This window comes from Talpa occidentalis, unplaced genomic scaffold (genome assembly GCF_014898055.3).
Source record: "Talpa occidentalis isolate TD23 unplaced genomic scaffold, MPIMG_talOcc4v2.1 talOcc4.6, whole genome shotgun sequence".
Lineage (NCBI taxonomy): Eukaryota > Metazoa > Chordata > Mammalia > Eulipotyphla > Talpidae > Talpa > Talpa occidentalis.
The window spans coordinates 117,446,615-117,474,188 of NW_023604972.1; the positions used below are offsets into that span (position 1 = coordinate 117,446,615).

The following is a 27,574-nucleotide window of genomic DNA, read 5'->3' on the forward strand; positions in this document are numbered from 1 at the left end:
AAATTATCCTTGCTCTTCAATGGTCCTGCAAGTACCAACTGACATGATGAAACTCTGGCTGGCACTAGGCCATTTAGTGATGACCTAGACAGAGTCCAAAAAGGGTTATGATTACAATCATTATTGCTAGATGAGTCCAAGTGTTTCAATGGCAGTTATAAATAGTAATACCTAGCAGTACTGGCTGTATTTTTATATACCAGAGAAGAAGCAAACTATACTTTAAGCTTGAACCACAACTCACGCTATCTTGGAATAGAATATCTCTTAATAGTCTGGCAGAGTGTACAAGAAAGTGGAATTAGAAGCCAATTTCATTCACTAACATAAATACCAAATATTTAAGATGAAATAGTACTAAAATCAAACCTAGCAGTGTATTTATTTAAAAAAAAAAGGGGGGGCCTCCCTAGTGGCGCAAGGGGTTAAATCTCAGCACTATCAAGCTATCCAGCCACTGCGGCCTGAGTTCAATCTCTGGCCATGGAGGTGACCCACACGGTGCAGCAGACCCTTTCTGTCTCGATAGCTGCTCCCCTCAGCAATGCATTTCAGTGGATCTGCCTGTTCTGCTCCCCACTCTGTCTCTGGTGAATCCTCTCACCACCACAGCCCACCTTGGGTCTATACCCCAGTTCTTGTATGCATATATAAAGAAATAAATAACTTTTATTTTTAATTTTTTTAAAGATTTATTGATTTATATATACAAGAACTGGGGCACAGGTCAGAGGTGCGGGAGGGTGAGAGGATTCACCAGAGACAGAGCAGGGAACAGAACAGGCAGACTGACCGAAAACACTGCTGAGGGGAGCAGCGACTGAGACAGGAGAGGTCTGCCACGCCATAGGCATTACCCACTGGGGATCAAACCCATGCTGCTGAGGCTGTGGACAGCTTCACAGCACTGCGCTCAACCCCCTGTGCCACCAGGGAGCCCAAATAAATAAATCCTTTAAAAAATAAGTAAAATAAAAATTTAAAAATCATGTAAAATTTCTCCCAAGAATGCAAGCATGGCATAACAATAGGAAGGTGTGAATTTAATTCAACACAAGACTCAAAGGATAAAAACAAAAAGACATTTCAGCTGATGCAGAAAACATATTTGATAAAATTGTACACTCATTGTTAAATGTATTAGCAAACTAGGTAGAGAGGAGAACTTGCTTGTCCAAGTCAAGGCTATCTACCAGAAACCTACAGCAAGCATTCCTTCTGAATGGTGAAATACTAGAAATATTAGAAGCTTTCTGTACAATGAAGAAGACAAGAGCCCTGCTATTGGCCTCTAGCCAATGAAAGAAGAAAAGAACTAATTACTGAAGTGGATGAAATACAACTTTTCTTATTTTCAGACAAAGATTTAGAGCACAGAAAATTCTAGAGACTACTCAAAAAATATTAGAACTAATATGTAAGCTTAATAGCTTACGTATTGTTGGAGACAAGATTAGTGCAAATTCAATGACATGTATTAATAAGGAAATCCATTCATGAGTAGCAATGAAGTTCATGAGGCAGATAAGAATATATCTAACAAAGGAGCTGAGAGAGACAAATTATGAAAAGTATGAAAGCTTTTTGGAGAACACAAAAGGTCTAATAAATGGGAGGCATAACATGTTTAATATAGGAACATGCAATGTTGTTAAGATGCAGTCTCCTATAATGAATGATCCTATAAAACAGTGAATTTTAATCAAAATCACTATTTTGTGTGTAGTATGTGCTATGTGTGTGTGTGTAGTAGATATCGTTTTAGAGTTACAGCAATCTGTTTTAACTTTTCCGGGCAGACAGTAGTCACCCAGCCACCCACAGTTGTCCTCACCTGGATGTGATGTGTCCTCAGAGAGAGTGACCTTCAGCAAGGTAGGAACACTTCACTTCTCCTCACTTTCTTTTTTTTAAAGATTTATTTATTTATTTATTTATACAAGCACTGGGTACCGTCAGAAGCGCGAGAGGGTGAGAGAATTCACCAGAGCCAGAGCGGGGAGCAGAGCAGGCAGAAGGACCGAAGTACACTGCTGAGGGGAGCGGTGGCAGGAGAGGTCTGGGGCCATGTGGGACCCTCGCCTGGCGGCAGGGATTGAACCGGGGATTGAACCAGTGCTGCAGAGGCCGTGGGCAGCTTTGCAACCCAGCGCTCAACCGCTGCGCCACCGAGAGGCCCATTTCTCCTCACTTTCTAAATCACCTTCTGAATCTCTCTGTCCAAAGCTGACCAGCCCTATTTTACACATATTTTACAATTTATGAGAGAGGTGGTGAGGTGAAAGGATGTTTAAGAGGGAGTCAGGAGAAATGACCCAAACATCTCTGTGTTTGTTTCCTCAACTGCAAAGTGAGAGGGGGAGCAAGTCTCCGTTCTAGGGAAATATTTACTGAGCAGATTGCCAACAGCTGGCATGAAATGTCATGAAAGATGATCCATCATTTTAGAGTTGGCCCTCACGTCAGTGATTAGTCGACAGCAAATTTGCATCTTTATGCTTTGATTTACATCTTAAAACCAACACATCCCATAAAGCAAATGCACTCACTAAGAATATCAAAACCCTTAGTAAAGCTGAGGGTGTCACTCCTTACAAATGACGGTAGGGATCTTTTATTTGGTTTTTTAAAGACAAAAAGTGGTGGTGAGAAAACGGAAATGGAGTGTCAAATAGTCTGACAACTTTGCAAGATTCCAACAGGCAGCAACTAAGCTGTTCAAGGCTGAAAGTCCCAAGCTGACGCATCAATAATAATCACTGTGACAAAGGAGAAGTAACCAAGAAAATGGAGCCATCCTTTAAGTACACCTATACGAGTCCCCCAGCAGTGCAGGACGTGAGTTTCTAGAGCCCACCAGGTAAATGAATGTGATCCACACAAAGTGAATCAATCCAAACATCGTGGGTTTTCATAAATCAATGAGAGACTCCTAACATGGGTCAAGAAAGAAAGAAAAATAGACTTCATGTTGGGACCTCCTTGGTGGCGCAAGGGGTTAAGACGCAACCTCTGAAGCAGTCCGCAGCCTCTGCAGCATGAGTTTGATCCCTGGACAGGTAGCTAGCTACACACGTGGAGCAGCAGACCTCTCCTGTCTCGCCCACTGCTCCCCTCAGCAATGTATCTCAATAGATCTGCCTGTTCTACTCCCCAATCTATCTATGGTGAATCCTCTCACCACCACCGCTCACCTCTGGCCTGTATCCCAGTTCTTGCATACAAAAAGAAAGCTTTAGGGCCTCCCTGGTGGTGCAAGGGGCTAAGACACAGCACGAGGAAGCTATCCACAGCCAGTGCAGCACGAGTTCAATCCCCGGCCAGGGAGCAACCCATATGGCACAGCAGACCTCTCCTGTCTCGCCCATTTGCTCCCCTCAGCAGTGTATTTCAGTCAATCTGCCTGTTCTGTTCCCCACTCTGTCTCTGGTGAATCCTCTCACCCCCGCACCTCTGGCCTGCACCCCGGCTCTTGTATGCATAAATAAATAAATCTTAAAAAAAAATTAAGCTTTTTAAAAAAATGCATTAGTCCCTGACCACCGAGCACCATCTCTCAGCCTAGCCCACCTTAAATGTGCTCAGAACACTCATACCAGCCTATAGTTGGGCAACACCAGCTAAGACAAATCCTATTTTATAATAAAGTGGACTATCTTATGTAATTTATTGATATTGTGCTGAAGATGGAAAAAGAGTCGTTACGCGGGTTCTCACCAGTAACAACCACAGCTGAAAGCGCACTGAGCCTGAAAATGAAGCACACACTAAAATGCTGGGTGATGGGGGTGCTCTAGCAAAGGCGCCATCATTTCCTCTCCTCTGAAGAGGTGGGAGAATAGCTGGCAGTAGGCACTGGGGCATCAATAAAAAAATTCAAAGTCCTGATGGCACAAAGCAATGCAGCACCGTCAGCTGCGAAGTCATTAAGTCAAAAGGCTGCCGGCCCAGGACTGCCTGTCCCCTGTTCTCTGCAGAGCGTGAAGTTCTTTCTAGTTCCTGTACTTCAGCTTGTTCATTTTTCTGTGCTACTCTCTTTACTCAAAACTTTTACTTTTTTGTTCCCTTCGCCTTAAACTGTGAGTTTTCTCCTCCCATCAGACCCTCTTCCCATAGAATTTTACTTCTCTCTCAAATCTTAACTTCTTCCTGCCCCCACAAACGCCGCCCCGGGTCTACCTTCTCATCCCCACCTGTTCTCAGTCCTGGCTGATCCTTGTGTGCAGGGACATGCCAGGAGATTTGGATTTTTGTCTTTTAATTCTCCAAGTGGTCAGTTAAAACAAGCTCTTTTGACTGAGCTTGCCCAGCCGCGGAGAGGGTTCCTACTCGGCAGGGTGCTATATAGAATAACGGATGAGCTGTCTTTGGAGTTCTTGAGAAGTCATTTAAAACTGTGCTCTGCTTAATTCAAATTGTAGACTATTGTCTTCAGAAGTAATTTGAACATTCTCCTCTTGAAATGTATAATTTCAGTTCTAGAGCGCTGTATCTAGAATGATGATGGGAAATGACAACCGTACAAGGAGACGAGCTTTATAGGCGGTTCTAGCGCCAGCAGGCACAGGGCAGGTTCGCTATCATTCAGGCAGACGGATAGAGTCCCGGTAGACTTGTCAGGCTTGAATGCTCTCTCAGGGAACCAGGTACACAGGCGCACCAGGCAGAGGGAGGCTGGCACACAAGGAGCCAGGCATGAGTAGGGCAGGTGGGGGCGGGCAGGATACGAATCTTTGTGCCCTGTCGCTGGACTCTCTCTGATCATCTCATGGCCTTACCTCTTCTGTAGTCATGCTGCTTGTCCTCCTTGTAGCCCCACCTCCAGGCCCAGGTGTGCACACTCACACATGCCCACACCATACTCCAGCTGTCTACAATCAGGCTGCGTGCCCCGCACCCACACTCCCAAGTGCTTTCTGCACTAACATCATCCAGGCCACAGGTGATAGCCACAGAGGCTAGTGGCAGAAAAAGCCTGACTAATTCATTTAGCCTACAACAGTTTATCTTTTCAACTGAAAGAAAATCAGCCAATGAAGTAAGGCCTTTTAATCCCTGGAGAAGTACTGTAAGCAGATTCAAAGAAAGAGGCTAGCGTTAGCATTATATTTTAATTTTTAAGTTTCTCCAAATGGAATTATGTATTTGGCTGAAAACATCAACCGACAAAGGCAAAATGTTTTCTGCTTTGAAAACTGCAGGTCTAAGGGCTCTTAAAATTTCTAGCCACCTGCTGTCAATATGTAAAATCGATCAATCAACATGTAAATTTATACTATAGCTATGTAACACTGATTTGTAGGATTCAATGCTTAAGAATTAAGGATGTGTCAAGAACTAAGGTTCTTTAAAGACACCAGCATTTGCTAAAAGTATGTGAATGGCACCATTGCTCCCCCAAATTAAACCTTAACCAAAAACCGAAGGTTAAGCCAGGACCATAAAAGGCTTACGGCCTATCTGTAAGTTATTACTGAGAAACTTAGAGTTCATACAAACCTGCTTTTATTTTAAATACAGTTTAGTTATTAGGAAAAAACACACACCTCAAACTAAATATTCAACCCACATTTTTTCCTAACACAGAGGAGGCCTCTCTGAAGGTTTTTCCAGGCTTACCACTTAACAGTGGTCAGGCCAAAAATAAACCCATGGGTTTTTACTAGGCAAACTCAACTGCTCACAAAACCCGGGTCCTGGAAGGCTGGACTTCGCTTTTTCCCCATTAGCCTCTTTCTGGAACCCACACCCACATTCCCCCATCTCCTAATTAGAAAGCTAATTAGGACTCTAAATTTAAATGCTAAATGGGGAGGGCGATCTGGTCCCAGGCCAGGATTCCTTTCACTTCACACAGCCTCCTTCTTGCTCCCCTGTGAGGGCAGCCGCGGTGGGACGAGCCTGGCTGCCCGGCAGCCTTTACTCGGAGCTGTCTGAGAGGGAAGAACTCATCACAAATTGCAAACTCTGAAAAGATAAAATTAAAAAAAAAACAAAACCCAACAACACACGCCTTGGACTTGGGGTGCTTTAGGGAAAAGAAACAAGTATCTTGTGAGCCCGATGATGATTGCCATGGTGACGGGAGGCGGCAGGAGACTCCCCTCCCGAGCAGCTCGGGGCTCCAGCCAGGCAGGCTCGACAGTGCCGGGCGACTTCTTCGGTTACCGTGGCAACCGAAATGAGAAGCGCTGTTGCAACACTAGCAGAAACCATCTTCTGAAGCGCTTCTGTGAATCACTTTGGGTGCTGACGATGCAAGCTTGAGGGGTGCATGTTTTTCACATAGCAAGGGAAGAACACCACGGGGCCATAAACAAATACTCCCTTTAGCTTTTCCTTTGAAATCTTGGCTTCACTGGGAACAGGTTTTTGGTCTGGTTTTGTGTGTTTCCCTTTTGGATTCCCAAGTGCAAACGCGATTTAATTCTCAAACTTGTGGGACCGGCCCGGGGCGCGCGCGGGCGGGGCGGGCGGGGAGGGCGGGGCGCGCGGAGCCGGCTCGTCGGCTGAACCCCGAGGGCGAGGGGGGCTGGGGGGAGGGAGGGGAAGCTGGGGGGAGAGGAGAAAGAAGGGGCGACGGAAAGGAAGGAGAAAGTGCAGAAGCCTGAACCTTCGCTCCCTTAACCAGAAGCGAAATCCCCCTTCTCTGGCACGGCCTGACTCGCCTCGGCCGGCGCGAGCGGGCGGCGGAAGCCGACCCCAAAGGGCATTTTACGGACCCTGTTCGGGTCCTGTCCTGGGCATGGCACCGAGCCCTCAAGCTCCTGACAGTCCTGCCTGCGAGGCGGAGCGAGGTTCTTCCGCGCTTGTTCGGTCTTTCACAAACAACCAAAAAAAAAAAACACAAAAAACCAAGCCCCAAACCCCAAACCCACCTTTCTTGAGCAGCCCGGGGGAGGCCGAGGGGGCAGTGTCCATGCCCGGGACCCAGCCGCTCGCCGCCGGTCCCTTCCTCCGCCAGCCCGGCCACCCGTGTTTCGAGCCCTCCAGATCCGGGGCGGCCCCTCGGGGCTCCGGCCCGCGCCCCTGGGGTACGCGGGCGAGGCGCGGGGCGGCCCTCGGTCACGTGCGGGCGGCGCAGCGACACGGGCGCGGGGCCCACGCGCAGACCCACGGGCGCCCCCGCACCCCGCACCCGCACGGCCCGCGCGCACCCCGGCCCCGGGCGCGAACGCCCGCTCCTCGCTCAGCAGCGCCGGCCGGGGTCCCCCCGAGGAGCTGCTCGCCCTCCCCGGACCCCCAGTCAGCAGCCCCTCGCGCGTCGTGCCGTCCTTGCCCCTCGGGTGCGCGGAGACGCCCCAGCTGGACGCCGGGGGTGCAGACCGCGCGCCCCGCCGCCCTCACTCACCTCGGGGGCGCCCGGGGCGGCGGGGAGACCGCGCGGCCCAGCGGGTCTCCGGGGCGGGCGCGGGTGTCGGGGCGCCCTGGCCGCGCCGGAGGCTCCCGGGGCTGTCAGGGGCGGCCCACCCGACCCTCGGCGGCCAGGGCTAACCCCGCGGGCCGGCCGGGCCCCCGGGCTCCCGGCGGCGTTTCCCAAGGACCAATCCCGAGCCGGGGGCTGGCCCGGGAAGGGGGCCGGTCGGACACCCGCGCGCGGCCTTGGACCTCGTAGGCCGGTTTCTATGGCAGCCAAGGGGGAGGGCCGGGAGGGAGGGGTGCGCGGCTCGGGGACACCCGTCGCAGACACGGGGGGGCGGGGGAGGGCCGTCTCGGGGGGCACCTCTCCCGGGGCGCGGGCGGGGGGCGGCCGAGAGGGCTGCCGGCTCGCGTCAACTTCGGGGTGGCGCGCCCGCCTGTGCGGATCAAGGGTCGGCGTGTCCTGGGGAGACCGCGACCCAGTAGCCTCTCGCAGAAGCGGGGTTCCCACAGGCCACCGTGACGGCGGCTTCGGGCGAGCCTGGCAAGGCTCAGAGGCTGCGGACAATAGCGCTAAGGGCCCCTCTGAGTCCCCCGCACTCAGATGGACCCTGCTCCTCTGGGGCCACTGCCTGAGCCCCAGCCATGACCCCCACGCCGCCCCGGCTAACGGGAGGTGCCAAATATTTTCCCCGTTTTTAAACGAGGAAGCCAAGTCACTGAACTGCGCGTGGAGCGCGGAATGCGATTCACAGAATGCTGAAGCACGGAGATGATGCCGCTGAGATTCAGTTCCTTCACCTCACAGAGAGAGCTGAGCTCAGGGAAGTCAGGCCACTTCGCAAGGGTCACACAACTGCTAAGAGCTGAGAGCAGGCGCCTGCCTGAGTCCCAGCTCCGTGGACTCCTCCCACCTCCTCATGCTTCTGCATCCTGTGTCCATGTACAAAGCAGATGTAGCAAGTTTAAAATTCTTCTGTGGTAGAAACAAGGGAACCCAAAGACTCCTTTGTTTGCTTCTGTCAGGCAGTTATAAATGCTTTTACAAAGACGCATTAAATCCTCACCACCTTTTAAGTCAGGTGCTCAATAGCATTCTTGTCTTGACCATGACAAGTGAGGAAACCAAGGCCCAGAAAGGGTCACGCTGGCCTGCGGCTGGTGCTGGGATCCGACTCCTGAGGCAGCTCGCTTCCTTCCTTACCCTATGCTGCCTCTTCATAGGATGACTGAAGAGCAAGGAGCAAAAATAGCAAGAAATGAAACCTTGGACAGCTCCATGGACCTGGAATGATTGCGCCTTTGGTTTAAGAGAGTAGACATGGAGTCATGTAGGATGAAGGCCCTCTGTGAGGTTCTGTCTTTAAAAGGAGGTCCTCTCCTCAAAAGACACCTCATGAGGTGACTGAGATGCAAAGTGATTTATAACTGATGCTATTTTTCTTAGACCATGTCAATTTGGTATAAATATCAAGGTGGGTATTGCTTCTTGAATCTAATGTGTCGTATTAGGCTGTAGGAAAGGTGAGTAGAAAAAAAAATGAATTAAAAAACTCAGCATAGGACCATAGGTGGCGCAGCGGTTGAGCGCTGGGTTGCGAAGCTGCCCGCAGCCTCTGCAGCGCTGGTTCGATCCCTGGCTGCTCCCCGGCCACAGGAAGAGGGTCCCACATGGCGCGCAGACCTCTCCTGCCGCCCGCTGCTCCCCTCAGCAGTGTACTTCGGTCCTTCTGCCTGCTCTGCTCCCCGCTCTGGCTCTGGTGAATTCTCTCACCCTCCCGCGCTTCTGACTGTACCCAGTGCTTGTATAAATAAATAAAATAAAATAAATCTTTAAAAAGAAAAAAAAAGTAAACAGTAGTCACTTTACCTTAGATAAAACTTTAAAAAATAAAATAAAACACACTCAGCATAGGTTTCCCTCTCCTGAGGAAACACAAAGGTCAATGTCAACCTTAGGAGTTCAAAGCTGCTCCCTTTTCACCAATTAAATCAGGCTAAACTTTTAGAGCCCAGCATTCACTTGTAATTTTTTTTTAAGATTGATTGATTGATTGATACATACAAACAAGCACTGGGCACAGTCAGAAGTGCAGGAGGGTGAGAGAATTCACCAGAGCCAGAGCAGGGAGCAGAGCAGGCAGAGGGACCGAAGTACACTGCTGAGGGGAGCAGCGGGCGGCAGGAGAGGTCTGTGCCCCATGCGGGACCCTCCTCTGGTGGCCGGGGAGCAGGCGGGAATCGAACCGGCGCTGCAGAGGCTGTGGGCAGCTTTGCAACCCAGCGCTCAACCGCTGTGCCACTGGGGAGGCCCTCACTTGTAATTTTGTATGACAAAAACACTTTCATGTCAACACATCAACTATCATTTGTTTAAAACCATCAACCTATGTTAAATTGAAGATGTGCTACTAAAATCTGCTGGCTTGGTGGAGACTCTAGTTCTGTCTATGCTGTCAGCTTAAGCTAAATGTGAAGTGGGTAATAGTCTAGACCTTCGCGAACCCTAAGCCTGGTCTGTAATTTCCAGTTGAACATAGTGGTGCTCTCAGCATTTCCATTTCCACCTAGTAGTACTTTCAATGGGGTGATGGCACTTTTTGTATTGACTGTTAAGTCTTCTTGTTTGCACATACTGAGTTTTCCAGGTTTTATGTGTGTTAGGGTTCAGTTTCATTTTCCTTTGAATCTCAGATGGTAGGTGTGATGTAACAATGAAAACATACATAATTTGCTACCTTGTCCCTGGCTTCTGGTCCAGAGTGCCTAAAAACTCTGGAAATTCATGATATGCCTTATTATTCAAGTAAGTCCCTTGGACCATACCTGAGTTTACACTAATGAGGTCTCTTGGCGCCTGCTGCTAAAGGAACCAACCCCTAAATTAGAGGGCTACCCAAGATCTCAAGGGAGAGAGGTTGGGAATTAAGTCTGGTAACCAGTTGCCAATGACTTAATCCATCATGGGTAGGTTACACAACTTCAGTGCACCAGGTTAAGGGAGCTTCCAGGTTGGTGAACACACCCGCGTGCTGGGAGGGTGGCACACCAGAGACAGCATTAAGTTCTGCCCATCCCCTTGGCCCAATAATCTCTTCCATTAGGCCATTCCTGGGTTGTATCCTTTACAGGAAGGTTAAGTATAGTGCTTTCCTAGGTACTGAGTTGGCCTATGGCATCATTAAACCGGAGGGGTAGGAACTCCTAATTTGAAGCTGACAAAGCAGAAGAGCAGGAATCCCAGGGACCCTATTTTCAGCTGGTTTCTGAAGTGAACTTGAGGAGTGTATGCTAACTTTGGGTAGTGTCAGAATTGAAGGCCACCCAGTCGGTGCTGGAGAATCAAGGAACTGCTGCGGAAGAGGCGCTCCTGTCATGCTCCAGTGTACTTGGGAGTCCTGTGATTACCAGCGGCTGGCCCTCTCCTGCCCAGTTTCGACACTGCAGACCGAGCTAAAATCTCCAGCAGTAGAAGTGGGAGGAACAAGGTATCCAGTCTAGTACTTGATGTCAATATACATCATGGGTTTTAAAAGTAGCTGTTTTGTATAAAAATGCTATGTAAACTGCAAAATGCCAAATCAATAAAAGGTTTTTCACCAGAGGGTAGCTTTCCTCTTCTGCAACTGAGTTTATTAGAATTTGCATATGTTACACATAACTTTTGGGAAAACTAAAATGAACAAACGTATCTTGAAAGGCCTTGCCAATCTAAAAACGCCAATGAGAATTTTAAAACTTTGCTGTGTCTTTGTTCCTGATCTCCACCATGTGGTGAGAATTCTGAGTGTTTAAAAATAAACCTTGTTTAATACCTTGGCTTAAGAGTATAGCATGAGCTATTTTCAGCATTCAAAAATTCACTAGATACTAACTAGTAATGTACCTAGGTAATTACGACCACTATCAGGTTTTCTTTACTAAAACTAGCTCAGGAGTATGGACATCCTAAGGCAAACTGAAAATTCAATGTGACTCAATTTTATCATGGTATTCTTTTACCTCAAAGGTAAAAGGAAAAATAAGCCTTGTAGTTTGTACCCAATAGCCAAACAGGAAAGACTTCGAGATGTCCCTATACTTTTTTGATCTTAAAAATACAAATCCCTATTCAAGTTACCTTTACCTTTGACTTCTCCAGTTGTGCGAAACCATTTTCTTTCTGTATATTTCATAAATGTGATACCATTTAACATCAGCACTACCAAAGGGTGTTTAAGTTGAACTGATCTTTTAAATTTAACTCACTAATAAGTTGAGAAAGTACTTTTAAAATCACTTCTACCTAAAAAAAAAAAAAAAAAAAATTCATTGGCTATTGTGCCCTACCATGGAAGAACTGCAAATATCCTCTTCCTTCCTTCATTACCTCTGAACTGATTTTTGAGGATTGGAGACATGAAATAAGAATTTTCTATCTCAATTCATGCATTAGGCATGTTATACAGGTTCATAAAGACACATAAGAAAATATCCCGGGCCTCCCCGGTGGCGAAGTGGTTGAGCGCTGGGTTGCGAAGCTGCCCGCACTCTGCAGCGCCGGTTCAATCTCCGGCTGCTCCCCGGCCACCGGAAGAGGGTCCCACATGGTGCGCAGACCTCTCCTGCCGCCCACTGCTCCCCTCAGCAGTGTACTTCGGTCCTTCTGCCTGCTCTGCTCCCCGCTCTGGCTCTGGTGAATTCTCTTACCCTCCCGTACTTCTGACTGTACCCAGTGCTTGTATAAATAAATAAATAAACAAAAAAACAAGAGTTCTCCTTTAAAAAAGAAAGAAAGAAAGAAAATCCTTACTAGCCTCCCAAAAAAAAAAAAAAAAGAAAATATCCCTAACCACAAACCAACTTCCCCATTGGTAATTAAAAAACAGAGTCAAGAATACATTTTAAAGTTTACTTTAAAAATGTAAATATCTCCCAGTATTTAACAGGTAAAGAAAATAGCATATTGGTTTATTTTATGTGGCTGTTATATTTTATTTTCCAAGTAATACTGATTAAAAATATTTACACACCTACTTTTAAGTCCACAGTTTAGCACTCTTATTTGTATGGCTTTAAAAGTTATAGCACAAGATCTTTACATTAAGGATGGGGGGGGGGAGATTCATTCAAAACAAAGCCTGATAAATTATATACATGTTTTTTTCTGTACTTTATTTTAAATACATTAATTTTTAAATGATGCTCATTTTTTTTTCATCTGGTGGTAAAATACTAGTGCAACTTTTCATCAAAATAAAGTTTACCACAGATATAAACGAATTTTCTCAATTGAAAAATGGCCCCTTCAGCTGCCATTAAATGAATTTCTCAACCTAACGTAAGTGAAAAAGAATTGGTAGTTTCATTATAAGCAAAAATATAAAGCACTAGAGCATCGCCTACACTGCTCCTTACAACACCAACTTGGAAAGAACCAGAGATGCTTAATCAGTTTTGAAAAGGCACATGGGTGTGTTTTTTTTTTTTTTCTTTAACATTCTAGGAATTTTGCCACCACTACTCCATTTCTGTCGCAGAGATAACGTCGTTAACTATTAAGGTAGACAAGAATGTTGTTCAAACTAAAGAAAGCCAGAAGCCAAAATTTAACTGCACAGTAACAATGCACTTTTCTTCATGCAGCCTTGTTTTTCCTATATATTCAATTTTCTAACATGCATTAGAATACATAAGCCTGTATTCTAATGATTTTACATTTGATTTTACAATATTGGAAAAGATTCGAGGAAGGACATGACCTGGGAAAGAGAAGGGAGAACCCTTACCACAATGAAAATACATTCATACCCAACTATATAATAAGAATATAATCATTTAAGTTTACAGAAATATACTTCTCAAAGTTCCCCCTTCCCTTATTGGAAAAATCCCTCCTCTGTGGCATTAATGGGGACTGGGGTGGGAGTGAGAATCAGTTTGTTTCAGTAGAAACAGTTCAGCACAACAGGAAAGAGTTTAACTTTGGTCCACTTGTCTGTTAGCTTAAGGACAGTCACACTGCCCATCATCAGTTCAAAAACCCAACACATATATTTAAAAATATAATCCTTTGTTATTTCACTCTAAAACCGGCACAGATGTTCTGTTCTCCTTCCCTGCCTTTTCAGCTTGGGAATCCACTGTTGGCGTGGTGTCTATATCCGCAGCCTCTTCATGATCTTCCCTGGCAGCCTCAGCAACATCTGCTTGGCTAGGCTCTCTCTCTTCCTGGTTCATGATTTCAGGGGCCACTTGATCCAAATCTGCTTCTAGAAGCTCAGTTTGTACTTCCACTGGCATCTGATTTACCCGTTCGACATGCAGCTCCTCTACATGTACTTCAGTACCTTCTTCAGTCTGAATTCGACCTACTTCTAGATAGCTCACCTGGACCTGCTCTGGAAGTTCACTGATATGTGAATCGTGTACTTGGCTGTCCTGGAGCAGATCTGGGTGGACCTGTTCTACAGTCACTTGTGCTGAGTCCACCTGAACCTGAAGCAGTGGTAACACATGCACCTTCCCAACTTGTTCTATTATAGTCATTGATGTCACAGGTTCAGTTTGCACACGTGTTTCTACAGAGAGAACTTCTTCAGTTACTAGACGCTCTGAAATATTGTGAGTATCACTGAGATGCCTTCTAAATTCATTTCCCTGCATAAACCACAAGTCACATAAAGTACAATGGTTGGGTTTATCTCCAGTGTGTATTACCAAGTGATCTTTGAACTGGTCCCAGCTGTTAAACACACTATTACAGACCTGAAATAATCAAACATATATTGTTAACAATACAGATATTAGAACTGAAGGATATATGGATTATTTTCTCTGTAAGGAAAACACTGGAATTTTTCTGAAAATGTTATGAATGTGGTTATTTGTAATATAAACTGATGCAAGACATTTCATAATTCTTTGGTCTTTTAGCTAATGTAACTAACAACTGAGGTACATTTTGGGCAACACTTTAACACTGCCTTCATTGTTGAAATCTTATATAAATTTTAGGAATAAAGTAATAACACAGTTTCATAACATCAACATTTAAAATCATTGTATTTTGGAGGATACATACTGATCATGAAAGAATTCATTTCAGCTGGACTGCCTCCCCGGCAACCTGCAGTGGACCTGAATCTACAGACTGTGTGCGCGCTCTCTTTCTTGTTCGCTCGCTCTCTCTATATACACATACACACGTACATATATGTGTGTGTGTGTGTGTGTGTGTATATATATATATATATATATATGTAGGTTCACATCTGCCTTCCTGGACATAATTTTATTGACACTGTTGTCATCTTGGATCAGGTTTTAAAAAAATTATTCTAATCGTCCTTATAAAGTCATGACAATGATGTTCCCACTCCCTGTCAGCTCTGGACCTTTGCCCTAAACTGTTACCCTTCACTTTTAATGATTTCAAACACACAGTCCTTTGCAAAGGACAGAATACACCCACACATACCTGACATTCATAAAGCTTCTTTCTTCCCTTTTTCGCCCCCACTCCAGTTTGGCATGCAGTCAGGTGACATTTGAGGGTGCTATTTCTAGCAAAACGTTCATGACAATTTGGACATTCAAAAGGTTTTTCACCTATTAGAACAGAAAATTAAATTGACAAATTAAAACAAAAAACAAATAGTTTTTCTTGGTTAAGTCTAATAGCACCTTCTGGACAGGAGGGTTATAATTCAAACATTTCTACCACACCCACAAGACTCCTTTAGAGGTAGAAATAATAATTTTTAGTACTTATATCTTTGCTTGACAAAGAAAATTTAGAGCTGAGTTTTTTTTCTTTTGCATTTCTTAAACTTTCTTATTTTCCCTCACATAAAAATCAATTAGAAATTAAATCAATTTCTATTTCAGGTCAACACATCACTATTCATCTAGCAAGAACAGGGTGAGTAGTATGATGGGATCAGAAGCCAAAGCACAGTAGGATGAGGGAGGTGAGTGAGGCAAGCCAATGAAAACAGTACAGAAATTCTTTCCAAGATGGCTTGGATAGCAAGAGGGAGAGGTGACTGGAGGTGGACACAATCAGAGAGCTAAGTCAGAAGAGTCACTGTTTATTTACTAAAGAGAAAGGAGCCAGTGGAGGAGGAGAGGAGAGAGAATGACGGATGGGAAGACAACATTTAGACATCAAGGTGTGGACACAGGATTGCCCTCGAAGGCAGCAATTTTCTGTAATAAAAGAGGAGACAGAGATGGAAGTTCCCACCCACAAGCGAGATGGTACGAAGACACGACATCTGGTGGGGTGGGATGTGGACTTATGTGTATGAGCCAGTATTTAAAAGGCCCAATGTTAGATCTGAGATATGAATTTTTTTCCAGCAGTGCTCAGCAGGGAGTAAGAGTACATGGCTGCAATAATCCAAGGAGGATTTTTTAGAGAAAATGGGGTCAAAAGGCAAGAAGAGTGTGTTTATATTATAGCACAAGAAAAAGTGAATCAAGCTGTATACAATGAGGACAAAATAGAAATGAGAAATGGGTCAATAAACTACATAGAAAGGGCTAGAAGAAACAGTCTCAGACAAGCGCGAGGAGAAGAGTGAGAGATGAAGGGACAGAATGATGTATGTAAAGAACAGGACTGGAATTTCAGAGGTGGAGCCTATGATGCTTCCAGAGTGATCTAATGAAGGAGGAAAGAGACGCACTTTTCATTGCGTGTCATTGAACTTATGTTATTTGAGTATTTTCTATTTAAAAATTAGTTTACAATACCCAATAAAATCTACAAATAGCAAAAGACTTAGATGTGTGGGCAGTACAGTCTTCCACATGCTTTCATTGCTTTCTTTTTGTTACAATCCAGTAAATAGGTACCATTATTTAGCTTAATTTATACAGACAAGGAGATACCGAAAGCTAAAGTGACATATTAAGTTCATCATGTAGGCAAATGTCAGAACCGGAGCCAGAAAGCAATTCCGATGTCCAGACACACACAGTTTCTATGAGTTCACATTACTTCTCTGGAAAATTAGGTAATAATCATTTGAAAATATGGCTGACGGTCAGCTGTAGGGTTCTCTTCCATGCTGGGCATACCACAGTGTATCTCCCAATATGTCTGTTACCAGCCCCCCTTCCCAAAGTGCTTATCCTTCTATAGTTTTTTCTGAAGTTAATAATCACCAATCATATCACTACCTAATCAGAAAGCTAGGAGTCAGGCCTCCCCTGGTGGCGCAGGCAGTTGAGTACGCCCTGTGAGGCTGCCCGCAACCTCTGTAGCGCTGGTTCGATCCCAGCCGGCTGGCGAGGGTCCCACATGGCACAGCAAACCTCTCCTGTCTCTCCCGCTGCTCCCCTCAGCAGTGTGTTTCGTCAGTCTGCCTGTTCTGTTCCCCACTCTGTCTCTGGTGAATCCTCTTACCCTCCCGCGCATCTGGCCTGCACCCCAGTTTTTGTATAAATAAATCTTTAAAAAAAAGCTAGGAGTCACTGTCTTACCTCCATTATCCCACTGATCCCCAAACCCTTTTGAGTCTGTCTACTTAATGTTATTCACATCTCTGACACTTTTCCTCTTTTTGTTTATATTTTTCCAAGAGTTTCCTAATCAAAACTAGAATTCCTCCAACCCATCATATCTCTCAGTACTGTCTTTAAAACAAATATGATCGGAACCCCTCCCAGCTTAAACGTCTTTACAATGACGTGAAGTCTTCCAAGATAAAATCTAACTCATTTACGGCACTTAGTATGCAATCTCAGGCTAGTCTCCCGTCTCTTGCTCTCACTTACACAGGCTGCATGTGCAAGCATGCTTGCTGGTTCTCCCGCTCTCCTCTGTGAACCGCTGTGGATTATCCAGCTGCCTCTCCTGGCATTCCTTCATTTAGCCCCAATCCTCCAGCCGGAATAATCTACCAGCAGTGCTCCCAGAATCCCTTCCCCTCGTTCCTCTATGCCTGTGTATTGTTCCATTTCTTTTGCCTGAAATGCCTGTCTCCTGGCCAACTCCTTTCCCTCTGAGAGTCATGACAGGGTAATCCCTCTAGGAAACCATTCTTGTCTCATCTCCATGACCTTGTGGTACTGATTTTAAAAAAAGAATTTCAATGAAATGTGACGTCATTGTGGAAAAAAAATACACTTTCAACCTGAAATATCTGCTAATTACCTGTATGTTTTCGAAGATGTTCTTTAAAATGTCCAAAGTGGTCAAATTGTTTCTCACAGTACTGACAAATGTGAATTTTTTTCCCAGTTCTTTGCTTCTTACTGACTCCACCTTCTTCAAGGTGGTAACAATTGAGGTGCTGTTTCCATGCGCTCTCGCGAAGATACCTTTTATTGCATATGTCACACTTGAAACTCTCAGTTGAGTGTGATTTCATGTGTTCCTTAAAATGGTAAAACAATTTAAATGAACGGTTACATTTCTCACAATGGAATAAGTCCTTCACATGTGACAGCTGAAGTTCCACAATTTCAATACCTTCTACCTGTTTGCTTGTGGGGTCAGATGCACAGCCGTCTTCGTCTTTAATCTGCCCTTTTCTATCACCTTGACGGTACTTGCTGGTAATATCCGCCAACAATGCCAGAGCGGAGTCGTCAGAGGAACCTGTGCTCTGAATGTACTTTATGGATTGTTTGGCAGAAGCTACCTCCTCTAAGGTTTCGATGCCTTCATCTTCCACTTCAATTGTGCCTTCAGCAATCTCCACTTCAATTTCAACAGGTTCTGATTCTGCAGATGGCAACGACTCAGTGATAACATTTGAAGTTTCTGCAATTTTTCTTTTTTTTGCCTCACTTTTTCCTGTAGTACTTTCCTCTAGTGGAGCTGAGTTTTCTTTGCTCCTGAAATACAAAATAATATGGACTGAAAAATCTGTAAGATAAGTCAAGACCCTGCCAGGCTTTTGGGAACTGATAAGCTGATAAAATCTATACAGAAAGGTAGAAAACAAAATTGGAAGACTTACAACCTGATTTCAAGACTTACTAAGTAGGGCCTCCCCAGTGGCGCAGCGAGTTAAGCGCAGTGCTGTGAAGCTGTCTATAGCCTCCGCAGTGCCAGTTCGATTCCCAGCTGGCCAGGGAGAATCCCACATGGCGAGGCAGACCTCTCCTGTCTTGCCCGCTGTTCCCCTCAGCAATGCTTTCGATCTGTCTGCCTGTTCTGCAACCCACTCTGTCTCTGGTGAATCCTCTCACCCTTCCGCAACTCTGGCCTATACCCCAACTCTTGTATAAATAAAAATAAAAAAATCTTAAAAAAAAAAAAAAAAGACTAATAGCTAATGTAAATTAAAATGTGATTATCAGTGAAAGGACAAATATGAAGATTAATAGAGCAGAATAAATAGAACTGAATAGTCTTGAGATAAATCCACCTCTATAGTCAATTGAGTTTTGAAAAAAGGTTCCAAGGTAACTTAATGGAGAAAGGTTATCTTTAACAGAGTACTGCTGGAATAATTGGTATTGATTGATATATGGGAAAAATAAACCTTGATCTTTACCATCATATCAAACACAAAAAAAATCAAATGATTATATACTTACTGACAAGAACTTAAACTACTGAATTTCTAGAACAGGAGAAAATCTTTTTAACACTGGGTTTTTTTGCCTTTTTTTTAAAAAGATTTATTTATTTTTATACAAGAGCCGGGGTATAGGCCAGAGACACGGGAGGGTGAAAGGATTCACCAGAGATAGAGCAGGGAGCAGAACAGGCAAACGACAGAAATACCCTGCTGAGGGGAGCAGCGGGTGAGACAGGAGAGGTCTGCCACGCAATGTGGAATTCTTGCCGGCCAGCTGGGATCGAACCCGTACTGCAGAGGCTGCGGACAGCTTCACAGCGCAGCGCTCAACTTGCTGTGCCACCGGGGAGGCCCAACGCTGGGTTTTTAAAGCAGCACACACACACACACACACACAAACCCCAGAAGCCTTAATGACAAAGTTGGAAAAATAATTTTCTTCCATTAAAAACTTTCCTTTTGAAACAAAAAGGCAAGCCACACACCCTGAAAAAAGTTTTGAACATTCTCTCTCAAAGGTCTTGTACGGAGAGTATAAAAAGAATTCCACAATTCAGTAAACAGTAAGAAAAAGACAACTGTTGAGAGACAATTCTCCATTGAGTCTTTTCTGTTTTTACACATCTTATGAACTGACAGTTTGGTTCTGGATTATTTCTTCAGAGAAGTTTACAGTAACCAATAGCCCGGGAAGGTGGAGAGTGGCTCCCTCTGAGACAGAGGGCAGCTTTGCTTACCGCTCAGTGTATTACTTGTTTAGCCCACTATAAAAGATTTGGTTTTCCTCAACTGAGTGGTAAACCAATCACCTACACAGCATTATTCAAGTGGCCACTGTACATCACCTGTGTGGAACTTTAGGGAAAGTAACAGTCCATTCTTTTTGATATGTAAGTCTCACATCTTCTAACAGCATCCATTAAATTGTGACAGGGTAACTTGACAGTTTGCAAGTGGTTAAAGATCACAAATCACTTACAGTACTTGCTAAGCTTAACAACAAGAACAGACTGCTACAACAGGTTTTCAGGGGAGTCCTCAGAGCAATTATTGGGATATGGGGAGGTCCTGGAAGCATACATGCTGATCAAACAGTACAGTCAACTGAGAAATAAACATCCTCTGCTCTACTGCCTATTGCTATGAGTTGAACTGTGTCTCTTGCCACCCCCTCCACCAAAATACATGTGTGCATGTGTTTAAGTCCTGATCCCTGATACTTATGAATGTGACCTTAGTTGAAAACACATTTTTGTAGATGTAATGGATGAGCTCATTAGAGTGGGTCCTACTCACCAGAATTAAATCCATACTTAGATAGACAGTTAATTTATGACTAAGGAAGTGAGAACATATAATGGAAAAAGGAAAGATTTTTTTCAATAAATGGTCTTAGGAAAATCAGTCATATACAAAACAATGAAAAAAAAAAAAAGACTATCTCACATAGATGCACGAAATTTAAAATGGATCTAATGCTTAGATGTGAGATCTAAAACTATAAAATTCTTAGAGGAAAACAAAAAACACTCCATGACATGGGTTTCAGTGAAGGCTTTGGAAAAAGAACTCCAACAGCAAGAGAAGCAAAAGCAAAAATATACAAATGGGACCACATCAAACAAAAAAGCTTCTACACAGCATAATAAACCATCAGTAAAAGATAATAGCCTAATGAATGGCAGAAAATATTTGCATACTATATATCCAATAAGAGACTAATATCGATCAACGAGTACTCACAGAACTCAACAATCACCACCAAGCCAAATAACCCAATCAAAAAATGGGGTTCTGGAGAAAAGCTAAACAGGCACTTCTTCAAAGGAGACAAACAGATGGCCAACAGGCACACAGAAAAATACTCATCATCACTTACGATCAGGGAAATGCAAATCAAAACCACAAAGAGATACCACCTCATACCTGTGAGAATAGCCCACATCAGAAAGACCAGAAACAAGTGCTGATAAGGATGTGGAGAAAAAGGACCCTCATACAGTGTTAGTGAGAACGTAAACTGGTCTAGCCTCTTTGGAAAACAGATTTCTCAAAAAATTAAAAATATGGGCCTCGGGGCTCCCCTGGTGGCGCAGCGGTTGAGCGCTGGGTGTTGCAAGGCTGCCCGCAGCCTCTGCAGCACCAGTTCGATCCCCGGCCACTGGCGAGGGTCCCACCAAAAAAAGGAAAAAAAAAAAAAAAAGGGCCTTTCTGGTGGCGCAGCGGGTTGAGCACAGCGCTGTGGAGCTATCCGCAGCCTCTGCAGTGCCGGTTCAATCCCGGCCAGTGAGGGTCCCATGTGGCACGGCAGACCTCTCCTGTCTTACCCGCTGCCCCCCCGCAGCAGTGTATTTCAATAGATCTGCCTGCTCTGTTCTGTTCCCTACTCTGTCTCTGGTGAATCCTCTCACCCTCCTGTGCATCTGGCCTGTACCCCGGTTCTTGTATAAATAAATAAATCTTTAAAAAAAAAAACAAAAGGAGAGGAACATTTAGATACATACAGAAAGAGAAAGCCATACAGATAAAAAGGAAAGATGGTAGTATGAGATGGATGCAGACTGGAGTTATGGTAACATAGTCAAAGAATGCCTGGGAGCACCAGAAGCTGAAAAGGCAAGGCAGGATCCTTTAACTGAGGCTTCTGAGGTAGCACAGCCCTCCTACTACCTTGATTGAGGATTTCTAATCTCAAGAACTGTAAACATATTTAAGTCAGTAAGTTTGTGGTACTTTGTTATGGTAGCCCCAGGAAACCAAAACATACTTATGAAGAAAAACTGGGAAGGTGGTTGCAGGAGGAGTACTAGGCAGTAACATTAAGGCCAGCTGCTGGAATTGTGTGCTGGTTGTTGAAAACTTGGGGGAAGGAATTCCCTGTCAGTCTGATGGTCAGTCTGAAATCTGCCATCATTAACAATTAAGATTCGTGTGTGTGTGTGTGTGTGTGTGTGTGTGTGTGACAGAAACAGGGTCCGTCCCATTTCCCCCCCATCCCCTTTAATTGTGTACTCTGTTATTTAAAGAAACTAGTATAGGGCCTACCTGGTGGCGCAGCGGTTGCGCGCTGGGCTGCGAAACTGCCCCGCAGCCTCTGCAGCATAGGTTCGATACCCGGCCGCCAGCAAGGGTCCCGCATGGCACGCAGACCTCTCCTGCCGCCCGCTGCTCCCCTCAGCAGTGTACTTCGTTAGTCTGCCTGTTCTGTTCCCTGCTCTGGCTCTGGTGAATTCTCTCACCCTCCCACGCTTCTGACTGTACCCAGTGCTTGCATAAATAATAAATAAATAAATCTTAAAAAAAAAAAAAAATAAAGAAACTAGTATATTGTTACCTGGCTTCATCAAAGAAATTATAAAAAAATTTTCTCTCCCTCCACCCAAACTATCCCTTGAATTTCCTATCCCCTTTCACTCCTAAATCCCTCTTTAACTGTTACATGAATGTCCAATACTTGTTTTTATCAGTTCTAACTTGTTTTGCTGCATATAATTTTTTCAGATTCCCTCCATTCTGTTGAATAGCTGCATTTCATCTTTTCCTGTGGCTATGTAATATGGAATGTACTATTATCTTCTTGACCGATTCGTGCACTGAAGGAGATTTAGGCTGCTTCCATATCCTAGCTACTGTAAATAATGCTGTTGTAAATACTGTGGAACATACGAGATTTACTGTTAAATATTCTGTGGAAATATGCCCATGACTGGAAATGCCTGGTCATACACTAATATTTCCACTTTTAATTTTTTAAAAAGATTTATTTATTTATTTATACAAGCACTGGGTACAGTCAGAAGCACAGGAGGGTGAGAGAATTCACCAGAGCCAGAGGGGAGAGCAGAGCAGGCAGACTGACGAAGTACACTGCTGAGGGGAGCAGCGGGCGGCAGGAGAGGTCTGCACGCCATGTGGGACCCTCGCCCGGCAGCCGGGGATGGAACCAGTGCTGCAGAGGCTGCGGACAGCTTCGCAACTCAGCGCTCAACCGCTGCACCACTGGGGAGGCCCTCCACTTTAAATTTTTTAAGGTAAATCGAGATTGCTTTCCATATGGTTTTACTTTCATCAGTTCAGATTCCCACCACCAATAGGGTTCCTTGCCAACATCCTCTCTTATGTGACTTGTTGGGGATCTTTTTGATATGTGCCATTCTCAAGGGTGCTAAGGGTATCTACCTGTAGTTTTAATCTGCATCTCCTACTGGGAGTGATGAACACTTTATCATGTCTTTTAGCCTTCTTTAGTGAACTGTCCTGTTCAGATCTGCTGCCTATTTGTTAACTGTGCTTTTTGCTGTTGAACTGTATGAGCTTTTGATATTAATCCTTTTATCAGTTAAATATTATTTTTCCCAGTTAGTAGGATGTCTATTCTTCTTATATTTTCTTTTGCCAAATTAAGTGTTTTAACTTGAGGCAATCCCAATTGCTTATTTTTATTTTTAATACTTCTACCATAGTGGTTGAGACACTAAACTGATCTTTATTGCCAATATTGTAGAATGTATTGCCAAGGTTTTCTTTTATGTATTTTATTGTTGCAGGTCTTATATCCAAGTCCTTAATCCAGTTGGAATTTTTGTGTATGGTATTAGCAACTAATTTAACTTGATTCTTTTTATGTGTGGCTTCCCAATTTTCCCTGTACCACTTACTAAAGAAACTGTCTTTTCCCCATTTTATGGTCATGGATGTTTGATCATAGGTTAGATATGGTATGAGTGTGAATTTATTTCTGGATGTTCTATTTTGTTCCACTGGCCTTTGATCTATTTTTGTGCCATATTATTATAATACCGTATTATTTTTAATTATTTTTAATACTGTTTTATAGTAAAGTTCAAAATCAGATTAAGGTGCTATCCCCATAAACTTAAGATTTCTTGTCTTAAGACTGTCTTTGCAATTCATGCCTTTTGTGGTTCCATATAAATCCCATTTTTTTTGGTCCTGTTTCTTTACAAAATATTGCTGGGATTTTGATGGGAACTGTGTCAAATTTGTATAGCATTTTAGGCAAGATAGTCATTTTGATTGCACTGATTCTCCCCATCCACAAGCACAGGATATCCTTCTATCTCTATATGTCGCTATATAAGTACTTTAATAATATTTTGTAGTTCTCATGGTATGGGTCTTTTACCTCCTTTGTTATGTTGATTCTAAAGTGTTGTATTTTAATTAACACTGGCCTACACTGTTGGCCCATGTATTTCGGAAGTACAGCCCTCCCCAGATATCATTACAGTAGTGCACTCACCACCAAATCACCCATATTTAATTATTTTGGAAGCAATTATAAATGCAATTATTTTCTTCATTTCTTTTGCTTCTTATTTGTTTGTATATAAAAAAACTATGTTTTTTTTTTTTTTTAAAAGATGTTAACTTGGGGCCTCCCCTGGTGGCGCAGCAGTTGAGCACTGGGTTGCCAGGCTGCCCGCAGCCTCTGCAACACCAGTTCGATCCCCGGCCACTGGCGAGGATCCCACCACTTTGCTGCCACTTTGCTGTATTCATTTGTTTGTAACTTTCTGATGGAGTATTTAGAACCTTCTATATATCATATGCAAATTGTAAGAGTTCACTTCTTTTCCTTGTCTGGATTCCCTTTATTTCCTATGTTTGTCTGATTGGCCAAAACTGCCAATACTAAATTAAAAAGAAATGATGACAGTAGCATCCTTAATTTGTGCTGAGTATTAGAGGAAAAGCTTGCAATTTTCAACACTGAGTAGTATACTGGCTGTTTGTTTGTGACATATGGTCTTTTTTATATTGAGGTAGATTCTTTATATTCCCATCTTGGTCAGTCTTATTGTATATGGATGTTGAAGGTTCTGCCCCTTTAACGACAGGTGACTGCAACATGCACCTAAACTAAGTGTGACAAGAGGGAAATTTGCAGCTGTTACTAACAGAAACCAGCTGAGTCATTAGAACCTTGGCTGGTAGAAGTGCAATATGTGAGGCAACAGAATGTTCATCAAACAATGGCAACACCTGCGTCATCTGAGGGGCTCAGCTCCTCCTGCAATCTCTCATACCCCCTTTTGCCCATTTGGAGATGAACATAAAAGGTCTGAGGGTTTTGCAGTGAGCTTTGGCTGCCATAAGGACAGTTCTCTGAAACAAAATCCTGTGAGGAGGACTCTTCAGACAGAACTACAATGAGGTACTATCTCATACTCATGATAATGGTATACATTAAAAAGATCCCCAACAACTGTTGGGAAGGCTAAAGAGTAAATGAAACCCTAATCTGTTCATACAAATTAACTGGTATGACCATGTGGAAAGAAATTTTACCTTAAAAAATTAAAAAAACAGAAATACTGTATGATCTGGCAATCCCACTCTTGGGCTTATATTCATGGAATATGAAACCCATCAACAACAAAAAACCTCCATATGTTCCACAATATTATTAGCAGTACTATTTATAATAGCATGGATATGAAGTAGCCAAAATCTCCTTCGAGGGAATAATGGATCAAGAAGACATGGAACATATGCCATGGGGTATTATGCAGCCATAATAATGATGAAACACAGTCATTTTCAACAAAATGGTGGAAATCTAACAATTATATGCAGCAAAGTTAAAATGATAAAAATAAATGCTGAACATTTACATAGCAGATTTGATCATGTAAAATAGCCTCAAAGTCTAGCAGACATTAATAAACATGCCGAGGCATGTGAAGTTAGGGGGGAGAGGGTGGGAAAGAAAGAAGGAACAGAGGAGATGATGGGGGGAGAAAAGTTACATTACCAACCAGGACAAAGCTGCAACATTAGCAGCTTTCACTTCCAGACTTCTAGGCTGCTCCAGGCTTAAGAACTGGTGAGTAAAACAATAAAAATGGAATAGAACAGAATAGAATGGAGTAACTCTTTATCGTCCCATGGGATATGTCTCTTTGATTAAATGAAGTATTAAAATAATGCCTCATAACCTTAAAAACAACAACAAAAGTCTTTCTGTCCAACTGAGAGGCACTAGATGAGAAAAGGACCCAAGGTAATAAAAATTCCTATGGCCAGGACAGCTAAAACCCCTTCTAAATCTTTATGTGAAAAACAGGCAAAAGCATAAAAGGGAAACAACGGTCCTGGATTAATGTTTATACCTTAGGACCCCAATGGAAAAATAATGTAGATGGGGCTGTTAAATCAGGGATCCCCAAAACTGATATAAACATTATCAGTAATGATGACGACCTTGTCACCTGATGGAGGAGGTGTTTCAAGCAGTTTCATACTGCTTGAAACTGAAATAAGCATTGCTTACTAACACAGATCACTTTCCCCCTTCCTCTTCTACTTTTCTTCCCCTCTACCTTGACTTGAGCTGCTTTAAGGAGAGAGACCTTGGTTCCACCTACAATTATCTTTCTCCTTAAAGCAGCTCAAGTCATGTATACTGAAGGAAACTTGGGAATGGGAGGAACTCAAACGTCCATGGCTCTGTTAGATTCAGGTGTCTAACTATTCCCCCTGGGTCACTGGGGAGAGGGCATACTGTATTCAAATGATGGGGTTTGGGCAAGGTTCGTGGGAGGAAAAAAAAAAAGAGGCTATCCTGATCCTGTGGGTGGGGCTGATTCTGTGTACTGTGATGCTTTGACATCCGAATAGATGGCAAGAACTGTGTGCACTTACACTTCACTATCCCACAAGTACCAGAGATCCATCATCCCATCTGGAAGAGTCACCGGTAGAGAAGAGCGACTAGAACAAACCCCCTGACATGAGCCACCAATGCAGGGATCAAGATTTAGCATAAGTTTTTCTATCTATATTGATGTCCTGTCGACCAAAGCATAAGACTCAGTCTCAAAGGCCTGATTTGGTGTTATTATTACACCTTCAGGGCCTCCCCGGTGGCGCAGCGGTTGAGCGCTGGGTTGCAAAGCTGCCGGCGACCTCTGAAGCGCTGGTTCGATCCCCGGCTGCTCCTCGGCCACCGAAGGAGGGTCCCACATGGCGCGCAGACCTCTCCTGCCGCCCGCTGCTCCCCTCAGCAGTGTACTTCGGTCTTTCTGCCTGCTCTGCTCCCCGCTCTGGCTCTGGTGAATTCTCTCACCCTCCCGCGCTTCTGACTGTACCCAGTGCATGTATAAACAAAACGAACGAACAAACAAACAAACAAATAAATAAAAACATGCCTCTAAAAAAAAAAAAAAAAAAAAAAAAACACCTTCACCATCAGGGATTCAGGGGCTTGCTCAGACAGTCAAGTTTCTTGGCACTATACAGGTGGGTTAACAACACTCAATTCCTACAACAGTAAAGGAAAAGCTGACTGTTCTTATCACTTCCTCCCACCAAAAACGACGTCCAGCACCTTAAGTGGACATTTTGGATACAAAGAGAGTATTCTGCCTCTTTTTCGTCTTTATATTATTAGCTCACCTGCAAATTTTCTAAGTGGGGCTCCAACAGGCTATAATGGAAGTTGTCCATCAAACTATGGTACATTTGCTACCTATGGGGCCCCACAACCCTAATAATGAACTTTCTTTGAACTACAAGTCTCTGTGACTGATACTTTTGTAGATGAGAACTTCTAGAAAAGGGAGGCAGCCTCCACGCAAAGGTATGCACTAGGTTTTGGACTGTCAAATTCCCCCACAGGGCTACAAGGTGCGCTCTCTTGAAATAGAATTAGCGCGCTGTTGGACTCC

General features: G+C 43.9%; 2 protein-coding genes across 8 annotated transcripts in view; both read right to left on the bottom strand.

The window, feature by feature from the left end:
* The window catches only part of NIM1K (NIM1 serine/threonine protein kinase), a 42,222-nt gene extending 34,836 nt beyond the window's left edge, over positions 1 to 7,386 (bottom strand). The window contains exon 1 of one of the 2 annotated variants that reach the window (XM_054688198.1): positions 7,352 to 7,386. The gene's annotated coding sequence lies outside the window, so the exon portion shown is untranslated. Of the gene's footprint in view, positions 1 to 6,878; positions 6,900 to 7,351 lie in introns of those variants that run through there. The other variant, XM_054688199.1, reaches the window with a different exon arrangement.
* A 5,445-nt stretch (positions 7,387 to 12,831) lies between these two features.
* The window catches only part of ZNF131 (zinc finger protein 131), a 32,089-nt gene continuing 17,346 nt past the window's right edge, over positions 12,832 to 27,574 (bottom strand). For 4 of the 6 annotated variants that reach the window (XM_037529232.2, XM_054687964.1, XM_037529229.2 and 1 more), the window contains 3 exons: positions 17,504 to 18,189; positions 14,819 to 14,949; positions 12,832 to 14,106 (listed from right to left, as the gene is read on the bottom strand). In XM_037529232.2, the coding sequence (XP_037385129.1) occupies positions 13,420 to 14,106; positions 14,819 to 14,949; positions 17,504 to 18,189 (1,504 nt within the window). In that variant the 3' untranslated portion in view covers positions 12,832 to 13,419. The remainder of the gene's footprint in view (positions 14,107 to 14,818; positions 14,950 to 17,503; positions 18,190 to 27,574) is intronic. The other 2 variants (XM_037529233.2, XM_037529234.2) reach the window with 1 other exon arrangement.